The sequence below is a fragment of the Tachyglossus aculeatus genome, chromosome 21, assembly GCF_015852505.1.
Source record: "Tachyglossus aculeatus isolate mTacAcu1 chromosome 21, mTacAcu1.pri, whole genome shotgun sequence".
Lineage (NCBI taxonomy): Eukaryota > Metazoa > Chordata > Mammalia > Monotremata > Tachyglossidae > Tachyglossus > Tachyglossus aculeatus.
Genome location: NC_052086.1, coordinates 12,176,114 through 12,195,247, shown reverse-complemented (window position 1 = coordinate 12,195,247; position 19,134 = coordinate 12,176,114). Strand labels below are relative to the sequence as shown.

General features: G+C 54.6%; 2 protein-coding genes across 3 annotated transcripts in view; one reads left to right on the top strand and one right to left on the bottom strand.

The window, feature by feature from the left end:
- CHTF18 (chromosome transmission fidelity factor 18) overlaps positions 1 to 6,218 on the top strand; it is a 43,704-nt gene extending 37,486 nt beyond the window's left edge. Inside the window, exons 16-22 of one of the 2 annotated variants that reach the window (XM_038762632.1) lie at positions 1,970 to 2,194; positions 3,645 to 3,794; positions 3,928 to 4,058; positions 4,146 to 4,290; positions 5,115 to 5,201; positions 5,842 to 5,899; positions 6,021 to 6,218. In XM_038762632.1, coding sequence (XP_038618560.1) covers positions 1,970 to 2,194; positions 3,645 to 3,794; positions 3,928 to 4,058; positions 4,146 to 4,290; positions 5,115 to 5,201; positions 5,842 to 5,899; positions 6,021 to 6,160 — 936 coding nt within the window. In that variant the 3' untranslated portion in view covers positions 6,161 to 6,218. The remainder of the gene's footprint in view (positions 1 to 1,969; positions 2,195 to 3,644; positions 3,795 to 3,927; positions 4,059 to 4,145; positions 4,291 to 5,114; positions 5,202 to 5,841; positions 5,900 to 6,020) is intronic. The other variant, XM_038762633.1, reaches the window with a different exon arrangement.
- Positions 6,219 to 6,221: 3 nt separating this feature from the next.
- On the bottom strand, positions 6,222 to 14,493 carry GNG13 (G protein subunit gamma 13). The gene is made up of 3 exons (XM_038762634.1): positions 14,164 to 14,493; positions 6,594 to 6,706; positions 6,222 to 6,429 (listed from the first exon to the last, which is right to left on the bottom strand). Exons 2-3 carry the CDS (start codon positions 6,689 to 6,691, stop codon positions 6,324 to 6,326), a joined length of 204 nt encoding a protein of 67 aa, XP_038618562.1. The 5' UTR covers positions 6,692 to 6,706; positions 14,164 to 14,493; the 3' UTR covers positions 6,222 to 6,323.
- Positions 14,494 to 19,134: the final 4,641 nt, after the last annotated feature.

Sequence of the window (19,134 nt, the reverse complement as noted above, 5' to 3'; positions counted from 1 at the left end):
GGCTCTCTATGTTGCCGACTCGTACTTCCCAAGCGCTTAGTCCAGTGCTCCGCGCACAGTAAGCGCTCAATAAATACGATTGAATTATTGCGATTCCTGAGGCTAGGAAGTAGAGGAGTGCGTTGTAGTAGGTGGTATTTATTGGGCGCCCACCGAGGGCACTGCCCTGTACTAAACACTTAGCAAAAGGCAGCATGGAGAAGTGACTGGTGGGGGGAGAGGGGGAGGTGGTCCCCCAGTAGCAGAGTGAGCAGGGCCCACCCAGTGCCGCTTACACCCTGCTAGAGGTTACGTCAGCCGTGCCCAGCAGTGCGTCTGAACAAATTGTCGTTCATTTTGTGTGTTTGTGTGTTGTGCTTTGTGGAGAGAGGGAGAGGGTGTTTCTGTCTGTCTGTGTCTCAGTCCCCCATGATGATAATGGCATTTATTTAGACTTTTAGACTGTGAGCCCCTTTTCGACTGTGAGCCCACTGTTGGGTAGGGACTGTCTCTATGTGTTGCCAATTTGTGCTTCCCAAGCGCTCAGTACAGTGCTCTGCACATAGTACGCGCTCCATAAATACGATTGATTGATTGATTAAGCACTTACTACGTGCAAAGCCCTGTTCTGAGCGCTGGGGAGGTTACAAGGTGATCGGGTTGTCCCCCGGGGGGCTCACAGTCTTCATCCCCATTTTCCAGGTGAGGGAACTGAGGCCCAGAGAAGTGAAGTGACCCGCCCAAAGTCACCCAGCTGACAATTGGCAGAGCCGGGATTCGAACCCGTGACCTCCGCCTCCAAAGCCCGGGCTCTTTCCACTGAGCCACGCTGCTTCTCTTCTCCGATCTCCTCTATCAGGCTGGAGACGCCCCCCCTCCCTCCCGGTGCAATGGCGGGTCACTTCACGTCTCCGTGCCTCAGTTCCCTCATCTGTAAAATGGGGATTGAGACTGTGAGCCCCACGTGGGCCAACCTGATCACCTTGTATCCCCCCCCGCCCGCCGGCACATAGTAAGCGCTTAACAAATACCATCATTATTATTATTATGTTCAGCCTCCTCCCCCGGGCCCCCACGTGATGTGGTGCATTTGTGTGTGTCTCCATTCTCCTCCCTGAGACTGGTGGCCCCTTCTCAATCAGTCAGTCGCATTTATTGAGCGCTTACCGCGTGCAGAGCACTGTACTAAGCGCTTGGGAAGTCCAAGTTGGCAACAGAGAGAGACGGTCCCTACCCAACGTCATCATCATCATCGATCGTATTTATTGAGCGCTTACCGCGTGCAGAGCACTGTACTAAGCGCTTGGGAAGTCCAAGTTGGCAACAGAGAGAGACGGTCCCTACCCGACGTCGTCATCATCATCATCAATCGTATTTATTGAGCGCTTACTGTGTGCAGAGCGCCGGACTAAGCGCTTGGGAAGTCCAAGTCGGCAACGTCTAGAGCCGTGCGACCTTGGGCAAATCGTTTCCCTTCTCTGCGCCTCGCTCACCTCGTCTGTAAAACGGGGATCGAGGCCTTAAGCCCCATATGGGACGGGGGGCTCGTGCCCAACCTGATTTGCTTGTCTTCACCTCGGCGCTTAGAACAGCGCCTGGCACGCACAGCCGCCACCCCCGATTATATATGTTTGTACGTATTTATTACTCTGTTTATTTTACTTGTACCCATCCATTTTATTTTGTTGGTATGTTTGGTTCCGTTGTCCGTCTCCCCCTTTTAGACCGTGAGCCCGCTGGCGGGTCGGGACCGGCTCTAGATGCTGCCGACTTGGACTTCCCAAGCGCTTAGCCCGGTGCTCTGTGCACAGGAAGCGCTCAGTAAATACGACTAGATTGATGTAGAGACGGTCCCTACTACCCGACAGCGGGCTCACAGTCCAGATGGACTCGCCCCCGCGCCAGTCACCGCGTGCCGTGGGCGCGTCTCCGGTGTCCCCCGTCGGAGTGGACCCCCGAGGGCCGCCTCCCGCTCTCTCCCGACCTCCAGGGCCTCCACGAGAACTTCCTCAACGTGAAGCCGAAGGACCCCAGCTTGGGCACGGTGTGCCGGGCCCTGGACTGGCTGGAGTTCGAGGACGCCCTGGACCGCGCGGTGCGCCACGGCCAGCACTTCCAGCTGATGAGATACCTCCCCTTCCTACCCGTGGCCTTCCACCTCCTCTTCGCCGCCGCCGGCGTCCCCAGGATCGCCTACCCCAGCAGCCAGTTCGAGGCAGGTGCCCCGGCCCAGCTCTAGGCCTCCCTGCCCTCAGGAGGAGTGCCGAGGGAAGTCTGGGGCCTGTTTAAAGCTCCCGTTCGTTCAGTCGGATCGATCGAGCGCTCACTGTGCGCAGAGCACCGCACCAAGCGCTTGGGAAGTCCAAGCCGGCAACATCTAGAGACGGTCCCGACCCGACAGCCGGCTCACGGTCTAGAAGGGGGAGACGGACGACGAAACAAAACATATTAACAAAATAGAATAGGTGCAAGTAAAATAGAGTAATCAATACGTACAGACGTATATACGTACGTGCGGGTGCTGTGGGGAAGGAAAGGAGGTGGGATGGAGGGGGAGAGGAAGGAGGGGGCTCAGGGTGGGAAGGCCTCCTGGAGGAGGTGAGCGCTCAGTAGGGCCTTGAAGGGAGGAAGAGAGCGCCCAGAATCCTAGTCTGTTCCCCAGTGTCGCCACCCCCAAGCCTCCTTCATTCATTCATCCATTGTCGTACTTATTGAGCGCTCACTGTGTGCGGAGCACCGTACGGAGCGCTCGGGAAGTCCAAGTCGGCACTCCCTGATCCTAGTCTGTTCCCCAGTGTGGCCACCCCCAAGCCTCCTTCATTCATTCATCCATTCAGTCGTACTTATTGAGCGCTCACTGTGTGCGGAGCACCGTACGGAGCGCTCGGGAAGTCCAAGTCGGCACTCCCTGATCCTAGTCTGTTCCCCAGTGTGGCCACCCCCAAGCCTCCCTCATTCATTCATCCATTCAGTTGTACTTATTGAGGAGCGCTTACTGTGTGCGGAGCACCGTACGGAGCGCTCGGGAAGTCCCAGTCGGCGCTCCCTGATCCTAGTCTGTTCCCCAGTGTGGCCACCCCCAAGCCTCCCTCATTCATTCATCCATTCAGTTGTACTTATTGAGCGCTCACTGTGTGCGGAGCACCGTACGGAGCGCTCGGGAAGTCCAAGTCGGCACTCCCTGATCCTAGTCTGTTCCCCAGTGTGGCCACCCCCAAGCCTCCCTCATTCATTCATCCATTCAGTCGTACTTATTGAGCGCTCACTGCGTGCGGAGCACCGTACGGAGCGCTCGGGAAGTCCAAGTCGGCACTCCCTGATCCTAGTCTGTTCCCCAGTGTGGCCACCCCCAAGCCTCCCTCATTCATTCATCCATTCAGTCGTACTTATTGAGCGCTCACTGCGTGCGGAGCACCGTACGGAGCGCTCGGGAAGTCCAAGTCGGCGCTCCCTGATCCTAGTCTGTTCCCCAGTGTGGCCACCCCCAAGCCTCCCTCATTCATTCATCCATTCAGTCATACTTATTGAGCGCTCACTGCGTGCGGAGCACCGTACGGAGCGCTCGGGAAGTCCCAGTCGGCACTCCCTGCCCTCCACGCGGGCTGCCGGCGGGTCAGTCGGGAAGTCCGGGCCGAGCGTGACCCCCCCACTTGCCCCCGACCCAGGCGCTGAGCAGGACGAACCGGATGCAGAACCTGATCTCGTCCCTGATGGCGGGCGTCGGCCCCGCGGCCCGCAGCCGGGCCGGGCCCCGGGCGCTCGTCCTCGAGGCCCTCTGCCCGCTGCTGGACATCATCTCCCCCAAGCTGCGCCCGGTCAGTCTCCGGCCGCGCCCCGCCAGGAGGGAGGGGGCCCTGGGGGGCCCCGCTGCCGAGTCCGGGTCGGCGGGGAGGTCGGGGGGCCCGGCCGCCCCGCCAGCGGCCGCCCCCTCCCACCGTCCCCCTTCAGATAAACACGCAGCTGTACAGCGCCAAGGAGAAGCAGCAGCTGGCGGGCCTCATCGGCACCATGCTGTCCTACAACCTCACCTACCTCCAGGAGCGGACGGCCGACGGCCAGTACGTCTACACGCTGGACCCGTGAGTGCCCGGGGGGCCGGGGGGCCGCCGCGGGCCGGGGCCTCCCCGCCCGCGGGCCGTGACCTCCGCCGCTGCCCCCCGCGCCAGGAACGTGGAGGCCGTGTGCAGGTTCCCCGACCTCCCCGCCCGCAAGCGGCTGACCTACCAGGCCAAGCAGCTCATTGCCCGCGAGATCGAGCTGGAGAAGATGAGGAGGGCCGAGGCGGCTGTGCAGGCCCGCAACCCGAGCCGGGTGAGAGCCCGGCCTCGCCGGAGGCCGGGGGCGCGGTGTGGCGCGAGGGTGGCCTCCGCGTACCCCCCCGCCACCGCGCCCCGGCGCCTGGCCGACGGTCCCCGGTGGCGCCGGTCCCCGCTGACGTCAGTGGGGTTAGGGTAACGAGTCCCCGGTGCCGCCGTCGCCTCCGGAGGGTTCTTGTTTACTCCGCCGGCCGCGGGGCCCCCCCCGGGGTTGGGAGGGGAGGAGGGCCGGGTGAGGAGGCCTGCGGAGGGGGGACCAAGGCGGTGGGCCCCTGTTCCCGAGTCCCTGGGCCCGACACCGGCCACGCGCTGACTCGGAGCCGAGCGCGCGCGTGAAATGACGAATTCGAATAATGTAATGGAGTACGAAGCGCTTAATATAGTGCTTCGCGCACAGGACGCGCCCCTTCTAGGCTGTGAGCCCACTGTTGGGTAGGGACTGTCTCTATGTGTTGCCAATTTGGACTTCCCAAGCGCTTAGTGCAGTGCTCCGCACACAGTAAGCGCTCAATATATACGATTGATGATGATGATGATGACAGTGATCATATAATGAGTAATAACCCGGGGCTGCGCCCCCACCCCCCCAGGCCTTTGGGCCACCCAGACCAAGAAGAGCTTGACTTGTGCCGTCCATCCCACGGAGGAGGGGGCCGTGGCTCTCGCCCGCCGTGGGAGCTGGAGGGTTGTTGTCGGGACAGGCGGGGAAGGGACCTTCTGCTCCCGGAGGGGTTGGGAACAGAGGGCCAAGCGTGGGCGGAGGTCCGGGAGCAGATCTCGGGGCCCGCGGCGAGGCCACGACCGTCTCCCGTCCCCCAGCCAACGGCGGGTGAGAGGGCGGGGAGCGGCCGGAACCCCGAGCAGCGCCTGGAGCACATCATCCAAAGGGCCGTGGTTGACGAGAAGGTGAGGCGGGGGGTGCTCGGGTCAGCTCCGTTCTCACCTTTCCCGGGGCAGAGGAAAACTGTCCTATGGCTCTGGAGGAGCGCCTCCCCCACGCACTCCTCGTCGCGGGGGTCTTCCTTCCCGCGGATACGCGGGGTCAGGCTTCCCGGGGCCGTCTCCGGCCGGCCTCAAGCGCGCCTCGTGGGGGTGTCGCCCCTTGCCCCCCTTCCGTGCCTGAGCCGTCCCGCCGCACCCCAAGGAAACCCGCGGCGTGGAGGGGAAGGTGGGATGCGTCCCCCTGAAGCGGCGGGGGAGCCCGGGGCCGGATGGAGGGATGTGAGCGTGGCTTGCGTGAGTGCGAATATCCCTGCTGACGTGTGGGTGTGCCTGTCTGTGCCGGCATACGTGTATGGGGCACGTATGTAGGGGGGGATGTGTGAGGCGGTTGCCCTCGTGCAGGGTGGGTCCGTGAATCGGTGCCAGCGGGCGTTGGGGGAGGACTCGGGTGCCCTCCATCCCCCGCGCTGTTGGCGTGGGTCCCAGTGGGACCGGGCGGAGCAGGGGGAGTGGGGAAGGAAGCCCTCGGGGCCCCCGGGGGCAAGAGACCCCAACCGGCCGGCCCGCCGGAGTAACGTCCCCTCACCTCCCTCTCTCTTCCTAGCCGGAAACGGACTTCTTCGGACGCAAGATCGTCCGGAAAGCGGCGGCCCCGGGGCCAGGTAACCGCGGGATGGGGCGGGAGGAGGGAGGGTGGCACGCCAAGGTAGCCCGAAGGCCGGGGGCCGGGGGTGCCCCCGCCGCGTCCCGACCGGCGGCCGCGTGTCGTCCCGCCCCCCTCAGAGAGCCGTGCGGCCGCCGAGCAGGAGCCGGGGGAGAAGCGATTCGGGGAGGCGGTGGGCCGCAGCCACGTCTGGTTCCGCTTCAACGAAGGGGTCTCCAACGCCGTGCGCCGCAACGTCTACGTGCGGGACCTGATGTAGCCACCCCGGGCCGGGCCTCCCGCGGCCTAGAAATAAACCCGCCGGGCGGAGCGCGGGGTTTCTGCTGCCGTCGTTTATTTCAGCGCGCGGCGGCCCGGCCCGACGGCGAAGCGTCAGCCCAGTCCCTAGGAAAGGCGGCCGGTACCGGAGGCGGGCGGCGCGGCTACAGGATGGCGCACTTTCCCCTCTCCACCCACGGGTTGTTCTTCATCAGCTCCGGGTTTAGGAACGGGTCGCTGGGGAGCCCGTCCTCGATCCACTTGAGCAGCCTGCGGCGGGGCGGGTGCAGGGTCAGCGGCGGGCCCGGACCCCCGGCCTCCGGGGCTGGCCCGCGGGGGGGAGAGGGGGACCCCGATCGCGGGCCCCGGCCGCACGGAGCGGCCGGGGGGCAAAGACGGGGGGACGGAAGGCGGGGTGGGGTGGGGGCACTCACTCTGGGATCGTCTTGGAGGACATCTCCCGCTTGAAGGCCAGCTGGTGCTTGAGGCTCTCCACTTCCTTCTTCATCTGGGGAGCGTCCCATTCTTCCATGGCGAGGAGCAAGGCCTAGGGAGAGAGGCAACGAGGGGCACCAGAGGGCACGGAGCCCGGCAAACCCCCGACACCCCTTCGGGTGAGCCCCAGTCCGCCGCCCAGCCTGGCAGGAAGCAGGAGTTTGGCCAAGCGTTCATTCATTCATTCATTGAGCGCTTACTGTGTGCGGAGCACTGGACTAAGCGCTTGGGAAGGACAAGTTGAGACGGTCCCTACCCAACAGTGGGCTCACAGTCCAGAAGGATCATTCGAATTCATCCGATCCTATTTACTGAGCGCTTCCGGCGTGCGGAGCCCCGCCCCGCCTGCGCAAACGACCCCGCTCGCTCGGGAAATTATTTTAATCGTTACAGAATATCGTCTTCATTCATTGAGCGCTTACTGTGTGCAGAGCACTGGACTAAGCACTTGGGAAGGACAAGTTGGCCATCAATCAGTCGTATTTATTGAGCGCTTACTGTGGGCCGAGCACTGGACTAAGCGCTTGGGAAGGACAAGTTGGCAACGTCGAGAGACGGTCCCTACCCAACAGTGGGCTCACAGGCTAGAAGGGGGAGACAGACAACAAGACAAAACAGATTAACAGAATAAAATAGAATAAATATGTACAGGTAAAATAGAGTAATAAATATATACAAACATATATGCAGGTGCTGTGGGGAAGGGAAGGAGGTAGGGCGGGGGGGGAAGCAGACCACCTAGGGTCCCCTCCTCACTCCTCTTCGGCTCCCCACTTTCCCTTCCCCGCAAACGTAAGCACCTACCCCTCCAATCAATCGATGGCATTTATTGAGCTCTTACTATAATAATAGTGGTATCTGTTAAGCGCTTACTACGTGCCAGGCACTGTATTAAGCCGTAGAGAAGGAGCGTGGCTCAGTGGAAAGAGCCCGGGCTTGGGAGCCGGAGGTCACGGGTTCTAATCCCTGCTCCGCCACTTGTCAATCAATCGTATTTATTGAGCGCTTACTGTGTGCAGAGCACTGTACTAAGCGCTTGGGAAGTCCAAGTTGGCAACATATAGACGGCCCCTACCCGACAGCGGGCTCACAGTCTAGAAGGGGGAGACAGAACAAAACATTAACAAAATAAAATAAATAGAATAAACATGTACAAGTAAAATAGAGTAATAAATACGTACAAATGTCAATCATATTTATTGAGCGCTTACTGTGTGCAGAGCACTGTACTAAGCGCTTGGGAAGTCCAAGTTGGCAACAGATAGAGACGGTCCCTACCCAAAAATGGGCTCACAGTCTAGAAGGGGGAGACAGAACAAAACAAAACATTAACAAAATAAAATAAATAGAATAAATATGTACAAGTAAAATAGAGTAATAAATACATACAAATGTCAATCATATTTATTGAGCGCTTACTGTGTGCAGAGAGCACTGTACTAAGTGCTTGGGAAGTCCAAGTTGGCAACATATAGAGACGGCCCCTACCCAACAGTGGGCTCACAGTCTAGAAGGGGGAGACAGAACAAAACAAAACATTAACAAAATAAAATAAATAGAATAAATATGTACAAAATAGAGTAATAAATACATACAAATGTCAATCATATTTATTGAGCGCTTACTGTGTGCAGAGCACTGTACTAAGCGCTTGGGGAGTCCAAGTTGGCAACATATACCCAACAGTGGGCTCACAGTCTAGACGGGGGAGACAGACAACAAAACATATTAACAAAACTAAATAGAATAGAATATTCTATATTCTAATATATAATATATTCTATAATATAATTATGATATAATATATTCTATAGAATTGATGGCTGTGTGACTTTGGGCAAGTCACTTCTCTGGGCCTCAGTTACCTCATCTGGAAAATGGGGATTAAAGACTGTGAGCCCACCGTGGGACAACCTGATCACCTTGTATCCCCCCCAGTGCCTAGAACAGTGCTTGGCACATAGTAAGCACTTAAATGCCATTATTATAAAAGCAAATTGGGTTGTGCACAGTCCCTGTCCCACGTGAGGCTAAGCCTTTGGGAAGGTATAATGCAACGGAGAGGAGAAGACTGAGGTGGGAGGCCATCAGCCTCCATCGGAACAAGAGGAAAGGGGCCAGCCTGCAGTAAGAGGGATTGCAGTCAGACTCCAGAACTCCTCCTCTGCTGGGATTCTCCCGGGTTCAGCGCTAAACCCCCTGGCTACAGCTTGGAGAAAACGGGAGGGAGGATGAGCCGGACTCCAACCTCAAGTTTCAGGATCCTTGGACCTGAAGTGACCCGCGGAGGTCATCTTGTCCGGGCCTCTGTCTACTCCAGCCGGAAAACCGCCGCCAGGTCCTACTAGCCTCCAGGGAAGAAGCCACCGAGGCCCAGAAGAGCCGTCCGAAGTCTAACCTGACTCCCTATTACTGCGGTTCCTGCCTCGGCGGATCCGATCAATCGTATTTATTGAGCGCTTACCGTGTACTAAGTGCTCGGGAAGTCCAAGTTCAAGGATCCGGACCCCTGGCAGCACCTGGTTTGGGTTTTCTAGCCCTGACGACCCTGGTTGCCGAGCCACCTGCTCCGGGCCGGCCGGGGAAGCTGCTTTGCCTAGGCCCCGGGGTGGGCATTCAAAGTAGCCGTCCGATCGCCTGGCGCATTTGGTTGGATTTGAATGTGGGCATCATCATCAATCAATCAATCGTATTTATTGAGCGCTTACTCTGTGCAGAGCACTGTACTAAGCGCTTGGGAAGTACAAATTGGCAACACATAGAGACAGTCCCTACCCAACAGTGGGCTCACAGTCTAAAAGGGGGAGACAGAGAACAGAACCAAACATACCAACAAAATAAAATCAATAGGATAGAAATGTACAAGTAAAATAAATAAATAGAGTAATAAATATGTACAACCATATATACATATATCCAGGTGCTGTGGGGAAGGGAAGGAGGTAAGATGGGGGGATGGAGAGGGGGACGAGGGGGAGAGGAAGGAAGGGGCTCAGTCTGATGAAGTCATCATCATCATCATCATCATCATCAATCGTATTTATTGAGCGCTTACTGTGTGCAGAGCACTGGACTAAGCGCTTGGGAAGTCCAAGTTGGCAACATCTAGAGACGGTCCCTACCCAACGGTGGGCTCCCAGTCTAAAAGGGGGAGACAGAGAACAAAACCGAACATACTAACAAAATAAATAGAATAGATATGTACAAGTAAAATAAATAAATAGAGTAATAAATATGTACAAACATCATCATCATCAATCGTATTGAGCGCTATGTGCAGAGCACTGTACTAAGTGCTTGGGAAGTACAAGTTGGCAACATCTAGAGACAGTCCCTACCCAACAGTGGGCTCACAGTCTAAAAGGGAGAGACAGAGAACAAAAACGAACATACTAACAAAATAAAATAAATAGAATAGATATGTGATATGTACAAGTAAAATAAATAGAGTAATAAATATGTACAACCATATATCCATATATCCAGGTGCTGTGGGGAAGGGAAGGAGGTAAGATGGGGGGATGGAGAGGGGGGCGAGGGGGAGAGGAAGGAAGGGGCTCAGTCATACCATCGTTTATTTATTTACGGGACAGACTTAAAAATCAGACTAACAAAATAAAAGAAATAGAATAGATATGTACAAGTAAAATAGAGTAATAAATATGTACAAACATATATCCAGGTGCTGTGGGGAAGGGAAGGAGGTAAGATGGGGGATGGAGAGGGGGACGGGGGGGGAGAGGAAGGAAGGGGCTCAGTCTGGGAAGGCCTCCTGGAGGAGGTGAGCTCTCAGCAGGGCCTTGAGGGGACTTGTGAAGGTGGCGGGCGGAGGGCGAGGGGGCTCCTCACTCCTCCTGCCCCAAGGCCCGGACTTGGGGAGACGGAGCGGGGGGTTTTCCGTACCCCATCCCATTCCCTAGCCAACCCAGAGACCCCCAGGAGCGTCTGCGCCGGGAAGGGGAGGCCAGAGCCGGGGGGTCCCGTGGCCGGCTTGAGACCCCCCATCACTCCAGAGCCTTTTCTGGAGCCTCGGGGGGCTCAGGGTGGGACCGGTGTTCAGCGTGACTGTGATAAAACCTCCCGGAGCCTGGGGTGGGACGGGCAGGGAGTCCGGGAGAAGAGGAATAATAATAATAATCATTCTATTCTATTTATTCTATTTATTTCATTTTGTTAATATGTTTTGTTCTCTGTCTCCCCCTTCTAGGCCGTGAGCCCACTGGTGGGTAGGGACCGTCTCTAGATGTTGCCAACTTGTCCTTCCCAAGCGCTTAGTCCAGTGCCCTGCACGCAGTAAGCGCTCAATAAATACGATTTATTTACTTATTAAGTGCTTATTAGTACAGTGCCCTGCACACAGGAAGCGCTCAATAAATACGACTTATTTACTTATTAAGTGCTTATTAGTCCAGTGCCCTGCACACAGGAAGCGCTCAATCAATACGATTTATTGATTTATTAAGTGCTTATTAGTACAGTGCCCTGCACACAGGAAGCGCTCAATCAATACGATTTATTGATTTATTAAGTGCTTATTAGTACAGTGCCCTGCACACAGGAAGCGCTCAATCAATACGATTTATTGATTTATTAAGTGCTTATTAGTACAGTGCCCTGCACACAGGAAGCGCTCAATAAATACGATTTATTGATTTATTAAGTGCTTATTAGTACAGTGCCCTGCACACAGGAAGCGCTCGATCAATACGATTTATTTATTTATGAAGTGCTTATTAGTACAGTGCCCTGCACACAGGAAGCGCTCGATAAATACGATTTATTGATTTATTAAGTGCTTATTAGTACAGTGCCCTGCACACAGGAAGCGCTCGATCAATACGATTTATTTATTTATGAAGTGCTTATTAGTACAGTGCCCTGCACACAGGAAGCGCTCAATAAATACGATTGATTGATTTATTAAGCGCTTATTAGTACAGTGCTCTGCACACAGGAAGCGCTCAATCAATACGATTTATTGATTTATTAAGTGCTTATTAGTACAGTGCCCTGCACACAGGAAGCGCTCAATAAATACGATTGATTGATTAAGCGCTTATTAGTACAGTGCCCTGCACACAGGAAGCGCTCAATAACTACGATTGATTGATTAAGCGCTTACTATGTGCAAAGCACCGTTCCAAGCGCTGGGGAGGTTACAAGGAGATCGGGTGGTCCCACAGGGGGCTCCCAGTCTTCATCCCCAACTGAGGCCCAGAGAAGTTGTGTGACTTGCCCGAAGTCACCCAGCTGACAATTGGCAGAGCCGGGATTCGAACCCATGACCCCCGACTACTTTTTATTTTGTTAATATGTTTGGTTTTGTTCTCTGTCCCCCCCTTCTAGACTGTGAGCCCGCTGTTGGGTAGGGACCGTCTCTCTATGTCGCCAACTTGGACTTCCCAAGCGCTTAGTACAGTGCTCGGCACACAGTAAGCGCTCAGTAAATACGATTGATTGATTGATTGATTGACTCCTGGGCTCTTTCCACTGAGCCACGCTTCGTCTCTAATGAGGGAATGAGGGACGGGGGGGATGTCTCCTCTCCCCAACAGCTAAGAGCCGGCAGCAATCAATCAATCAATCGTATTTATTGAGCGCTTACTGTGTGCAAAGCACTGTACTAAGCGCTCGGGAAGTCCAAGTTGGCAACATATAGAGACAGTCCCTACCCAACAGTGGGCTCCAAGGCCGTGTCCCCAACGGGACCGTGGGTGCCGCCTGCCTCGCACCCGTCCCAGCTCGCTGACCAAAGGCGCAGGGGGACTGGCCCGGCCTGACCAGGAAGGAGAAGCAGCATGGCTCGGTGGAAAAGAGAGTCAGAGGTCACGGGTTCGAATCCCGCCTCTGCCAGTTGTCAGCTGGGTGACTTTGGGCAAGTCCCTCCTCTGAGCCTCAGTTCCCTCATCTGGAAAATGGGGATGAAGACCGTGAGCCCCACGGGGGATAACGCGATCACCTTGTATCCCCCCCCAGCGCTTAGAACAGTGCTTTGCACATAGTAAGCGCTTAACAAAACTCCATCATCATTATTATTATTAAGGAGAGGGGAGAATATCGTCGACACCCACCAGCCGGGACACACGTTCCCACCAGGCCGGGCAGCAGGGCTGGCGGGAAGGGGGGATTGGGGGCAGTGAGTCAAGTCGGGGTGGGGGACAGGGAGTGAGAGTAATAATAATAATAATAATGATATTTATTAAGCGCTTACTGTGCGCACTGTTCTAAGCGCTGGGGAGTTTGCAAAGTGATCAGGTTGTCCCACGTGGGGCTCACAGTCTTAATCCCCATTTTCCAGATGAGGGAACTGAGGCCCAGAGAAGTGAAGCGACTCGCCCAAAGTCACACAAGCCGACAAGTGGCAGAGCGGGGATTTGAACTGACGGCCTCCGACTCCAAAGCCCGGGCTCTTTCCACTGAGCCAGGCTGCTTCGCTTCCCAAGCGCTTAGTCCAGTGCTCTGCGCACAGTAAGCGCTCAATAAATACGAGTGACGATGATGATGATCAATCAATCAATCGTATTTATTGAGCGCTTACTATGTGTAGAGCACTGTACTAAGCGCTTGGGAAGTACAGATTGGCAACACATAGAGACAGTCCCTACCCACCAGTGGGCTCACAGTCTAAAAGGGGGAGACAGAGAACAGAACCAAACATACCAACAAAATAAAATAAATAGGATAGAAATGTACAAGTAAAATAAATAAATAAATAAATAAATAAATAAATGGAGTAATAAATATGTACAACCATATATCCATGTATACAGGTGCTGTGGGGAAGGGAAGGAGGTAAGATGGGGGGATGGAGAGGGGGACGAGGGGGAGAGGAAGGAAGGGGCTCAGTCTGGGAAGGCCTCCTGGAGGAGGTGAGCTCTCAGCAGGGCCTTGATGATGCTGACTAAGCGCTGGGGAAGTCCAAGTTGGCAACATAGAGAGACAGTCCCTACCCAGCAGCGGGCTCCCAGTCTAGGAGGGGGAGGCAGACAACAAAACAAGACATATTAACCAAATAAAATAAAAGTAGAATCAATCAATCGGATTTATCGAGCGCTTACTGTGTGCAGAGCACCGGACTAAGCGTTTGGGAAGTCCAAGTTGGCAACATTTAGAGACGGTCCCTACCCGGCAGCGGGCTCCCAGTCTAGAAGGGGGAGGCAGACAACAAAACAAGACATATTAACCAAATAAAATAAGCAGAATCAATCGGATTTATCGAGTGCTTACTGTGCGCAGAGCACGGGACTAAGCGCTTGGGAAGTCCAAGTTGGCAACATTTAGAGACGGTCCCTACCCGGCAGCGGGCTCCCAGTCTAGAAGGGGGAGGCAGACGACAAAACGACATATTAACCAAATAAAATAAGTAGAATCAATCGATCGGATTTATCGAGCGCTTACTGTGCGCAGAGCACCGGACTAAGCGCTTGGGAAGTCCAAGTTGGCAACATTTAGAGACAGTCCCTACCCAACAGCGGGCTATAAGTATGTACAAGTAAAATAAATAAATACCTTGGGAGTGGAGCAGAGGGAGCCGCCGGTGGTGGTGGTGGTGGTGGTGGTGGTGGCGAGGCGGGGGGCGTTCAGGCCGGCCAACAGATCGATCAGCGTCGCGTCGCCGACTCCGATCTCTCACCCGCCGACTACGGCCGCCGATCCTAAATGGGATCTATTAATGGGAGGGCGGGCGGCACACGGAGACACGTGTGCACACGGGCACACACGTGCGCCCACCGTCTGGGGCTAAGCTGAGCCTCGACGGGGAGGCGGGGATGGGGAGGAGAGTGGCCCCGTGGCCCCGGCCTCCGCTTGATCTCCCTCGCCGGCAGCACGGGCCCTGTGGAAACCGGGGGGATTAAGAGGGCTACTGTTGTTGTCGCCGTCGCCGCCGCCACAGCAGCCGGTGTGTTTTCACTGGAGGCTGACGCCGGTGACAGTTGATGTCTGGCTACCATAGCTACCTTCCCCCGGGCCCACCGCCGTAGCGGTGTCCCTACGGGATGAGGGAAGAGAGCGGAGCAGATCGGAGTCACGTAGAGAGCGGGAAACCCGGATCCCCCGCTTCCCTCCCGGCTGCGGGATCCTACTGCCCATCTCTGAGAGCGGAATAATCCCCCCTTTTAGACTGTGAGCCCGCCGGTGGGTAGGGACTGTCTCTATGTGTTGCCAATTTGGACTTCCCAAGCGCTTAGTCCAGTGCTCTGCACATAGTAAGCGCTCAATAAATACGATTGATGATGATGATGATGATTCATTCATCCATTCGTATTTATGGAGCGCTTACTGCGTGCGGCTGCGGGATCCTACTGCCCATCCCTGAGAGCGGAATAATCCCCCCTTTTAGACTGTGAGCCCGCCGGTGGGTAGGGACTGTCTCTAGATGTTGCCAATTTGGACTTCCCAAGCGCTTAGTCCAGTGCTCTGCACATAGTAAGCGCTCAATAAATACGATTGATGATGATGATGATGATTCATTCATCCATTCGTATTTATAGAGCGCTTACTGCGTGCGGCTGCGGGATCCTACTGCCCATCTCTGAGAGCGGAATAATCCCCCCTTTTAGACTGTGAGCCCGCTGTTGGGTAGGGACTGTCTCTATGTGTTGCCAATTTGGACTTCCCAAGCGCTTAGTCCAGTGCTCTGCACATAGTAAGCGCTCAATAAATACGATTGATGATGATGATGATGATTCATTCATCCATTCATATTTATGGAGCGCTTACTGCGTGCGGCTGCGGGATCCTACTGCCCATCTCTGAGAGCGGAATAATCCCCCCTTTTAGACTGTGAGCCCGCTGGTGGGTAGGGACTGTCTCTATATGTTGCCAATTTGGACTTCCCAAGCGCTTAGTCCAGTGATCTGCACATAGTAAGCGCTCAATAAATACGATTGATGATGAGGGTGATGATTCATTCATCCATTCGTATTTACGGAGCGCTTACTGCGTGCGGAGCACTGTCCTAAGCGCTTGGGAAGTCCAAGTTGGCAACATAGAGAGACGGGCCCGACCCGACAGCGGGCTCAATAATGATGGTACGTTTGGTTTTGTTCCCCGTCTCCCCCTTTTAGACTGTGAGCCCGCCGTTGGGTAGGGACCATCTCTATATGTTGCCAATTTGTGCTTCCCAAGCGCTTAGTACAGTGCTCTGCACATAGTAAGCGCTCAATAAATACGATTGATGATGATGATGATGATGTACTGAGCGCTTGGGAAGTACAAGTTGGCAACATCTAGAGACGGTCCCTGTCCCACTCGGGGCTCCCTTTTTCCATCTTTGGTAGCTAAAGGAAGCTGTAAAAGTGAGGCTACAAGGCGGGAAGAGCTGATGGAGTGTTTTAAGCATCCCACCGCCCCCCGAACCCACATCCCTTTGCGTGCACAAAAACACACACCAATTCCTGAGACACACAAACACACGTGCCCCGACGTGTTCCTGGTGGATAGAGCACGGGCCCGGGAATCAGAAGGACCCGGGCTCCAATCCTGCCTCCGCCTCTTGTCTGCTGCGTGACCTTGGACAAGTCCCTTAACTTCTCTGTGCCTCAGTTACCTCCTCTGTAAAAGGGGGATTAAAACTCTGACCCCACCACCACCACGTGGGATAGGGACCGTGTTCAACCCGATCTGGTTGGGTCCACCGCAGCGCTCAGTAGTGAGCCCTTACTAGAGAAGCAGCGCGGCTAGGTGGAGAGAGCCCGGGCTTTGGAGTCAGAGGTCATGGGTTTGAATCCCGGCTCCACCACTTCTCAGCTGGGTGACTTGGGGCAAGTCACCTCACTTCTCTGGGCCTCAGTTCCCTCATCTGGGAAACGGGGGTGAAGACCGTGAGCCCCCCGTGGGACAACCCGATTGCCTTGTTACCTCCCCAGTGCTTAGAACGGCGCTTTGCACGTAGTAAGCGCTTAATAAATGCCATCATTATTATTATTGACAAATGCTATTATTATTATATGTATATATATGTATATGTTTGTACATGTTTATTACTCTATTTTTATGTATATATATATATATGTATATATGTTTGTACATATTTATTACTCTACTTATTTTACTTACCTATCTATTCTATATTTTATTTTGTCAGTATGTTTGGTTTTGTTCTCTGTCTCCCCCTTCTAGACTGTGAGCCCACTGGTGGGTAGGGACTGTCTCTAGATGTTGCCAATTTGTACTGCCCAGGCGCTTAGTCCAGTGCTGTGCACATAGTAAGCGTTCAATAAATACAATTGATGATGATGATGATGATGATTATCGTTACGTTCCCAGGTGCTCACTGCTGCGTAAGCCGACCGGTGCCGCCTCTCCCTCCCTCCCACTGTCTGTGGCCTGGATTGGCATCCTCCACATCGCTCCCCTCCCTGCCTCCCGTCCAGCCAAGGACCAGACCGGACCAGATCCGCTCAGAAACAATCAGGGAGAAGGAAAGCTCTCCACTTCCTATTCCCAATCCGAACTCCCCAAACTGCCAAACTCCCAGGCCGAGGCCCGCCCGTCCTCCGCGGCCCGGCCCGTGGCCAAGCGCCGGCTCCGGCCGAGCTCTCGGGGGCCGGGCCGCTGACCTCGGACATAATCCCCGCGCCGAGCGGGGAGGATTGGGGGCTTTAGCGGCGGGATGACGCCATTTATTGGATTTTCCAGCAAATGGGAAATCTGGGCAGCAGCTGGGCCGGTGGCTCGGGACCATCTGCGTCAGCCCAGGGTGGAGCAGCCTCTCCCCCAGCGCTGATCCCTTAATAATCATCATCATCATCATCAATCGTATTTATACTAATAATAATCATCATCATCATCATCAATCGTATTTATTGAGCGCTTACTATGTGCAGAGCACTGTACTAAGCGCTTGGGAAGTACAAATTGGCAACATCTAGAGACAGTCCCTACCCAACAGCGGGCTCACAGTCTAAAAGGGGGAGACGGAGAACAAAACCAAACATACTAACAAAATAAAATAAATAGGATAGATATGTACAAGTAAAATAGAGTAACAAATATGTACAAACATATATACATATATACAGGTATATAATATACAGGTATATAATAATAATGATGATGGCATTTATTAAGCGCTTACTATGTGCAAAGCACTGTTCTAAGCGCAGGCACTGTTCTGACCCCATCGCCCAGCCAGGTGGCCAGAGCTGTGGCGGAGGACACACACACACACACACACACACACACACACACACACACACACACACACACACACACACACACACACACAATGCCCCACAGAGGCGGGAGCTGGGCCGGTACTCCTGGAGGGGAGGCGCCTCTGGCAGATAATAATAATAATAATGGCATTTATTAAGCGCTTACTCTGTGCAAAGCACCGTTCTAAGCGTTGGGGAGTTACAAGGTGATCAGGTGGTCCCACAGGGGGCTCACGGTCTTCATCCCCATTTTCCAGATGAGGGAACTGAGGCCCGGAGAAGTGAAGCAACTTGCCCAAAGTCACCCAGCTGATAAGTGGCGGAGCCGGGATTTGAACCCATGACCTCGGACTCCAAAGCCCGGGCTCTTTCCACCGAGCCCCGCTGCTTCTCCTGATGCCACAGGATATAACTGGGTTGTGTTGCGAGAGCACCAGCTCCATGCCACACTCACCCAGGAAGCTGGGGAATCCCAGGGAAAAAAAGAAGACAATCCTGCCCTCGGGGAGCTTCCAGTCCAGCAGCGAGCCGACGCGTCTCATATAGTAAGTGCATTCAGGGATGAGGGCGCGAGGAAAGCAGCAGGGTGTAGTGGATGTAGCACAGAAGGACACGGGTTCTAATCCTGCTCTGCCACTTGTCTGCTGGGTGACCTTGGACAAGTCACTTCACTTCTCTGGGCCTCAGTTCCCTCATCTGGAAAACGGGGATGAAGCCTGTGAGCCCCCCCGTGGGACAACCTGATCACCTTGTAACCTCCCCAGCGCTTAGAACAGTGCTTTGATAGTAAGCGCTTAATAAATGCCATTATTATTATTATTATTATCATTCTCCGAACCTCAGTTACCTCATCTGGAAAATGGGAATTGAGACCGTGAGCCCCACACGGGACAGGGACCGCGTCCAGCCCGATTTGCTCGCATCCACTGCTTAGTACGTAAGTTAGTGCTTCACAAAAAGGAGAATTATTATTAAAGGGGTTGGAGAGGATGCACTAGGGGGACCAGAGTAGCAGGGACCAGTCAAGGGGACCTGACATCCTTCCATCCATTCATTCAATCGTATTTATTGAGCGCTTACTGTGTGCAGAGCACTGGACTAAGCGCTTGGGAAGTACAAGTTGGCAACATCTAGAGACGGCCCCTACCCACCAGCAGGCTCACAGTCTAGAAGGGGGAGACAGAGAACAAAACATATTAATAAAATAAATAGAATAAATATGTACAAATAAAATAAGGTAATAAAGACGCAGAGTTCTGTTGGAGGTGTAGGCAGGACAGCCAGGTAGAGACGTCCTGGCTCAATATAGTCCACTGACTGA

Coding starts and splice junctions, on each gene's coding strand:
- GNG13 (XM_038762634.1), bottom strand. CDS start 6,691: ATGGAAGAATGGGACGCTCCCCAGATGAAGAAGGAAGTGGAGAGCCTC. Junction 6,430..6,593: donor TCCTCCAAGACGATCCCAGA/GTGAGTGCCCCC, acceptor GCCCCGCCGCAG/GCTGCTCAAGTGGATCGAGG.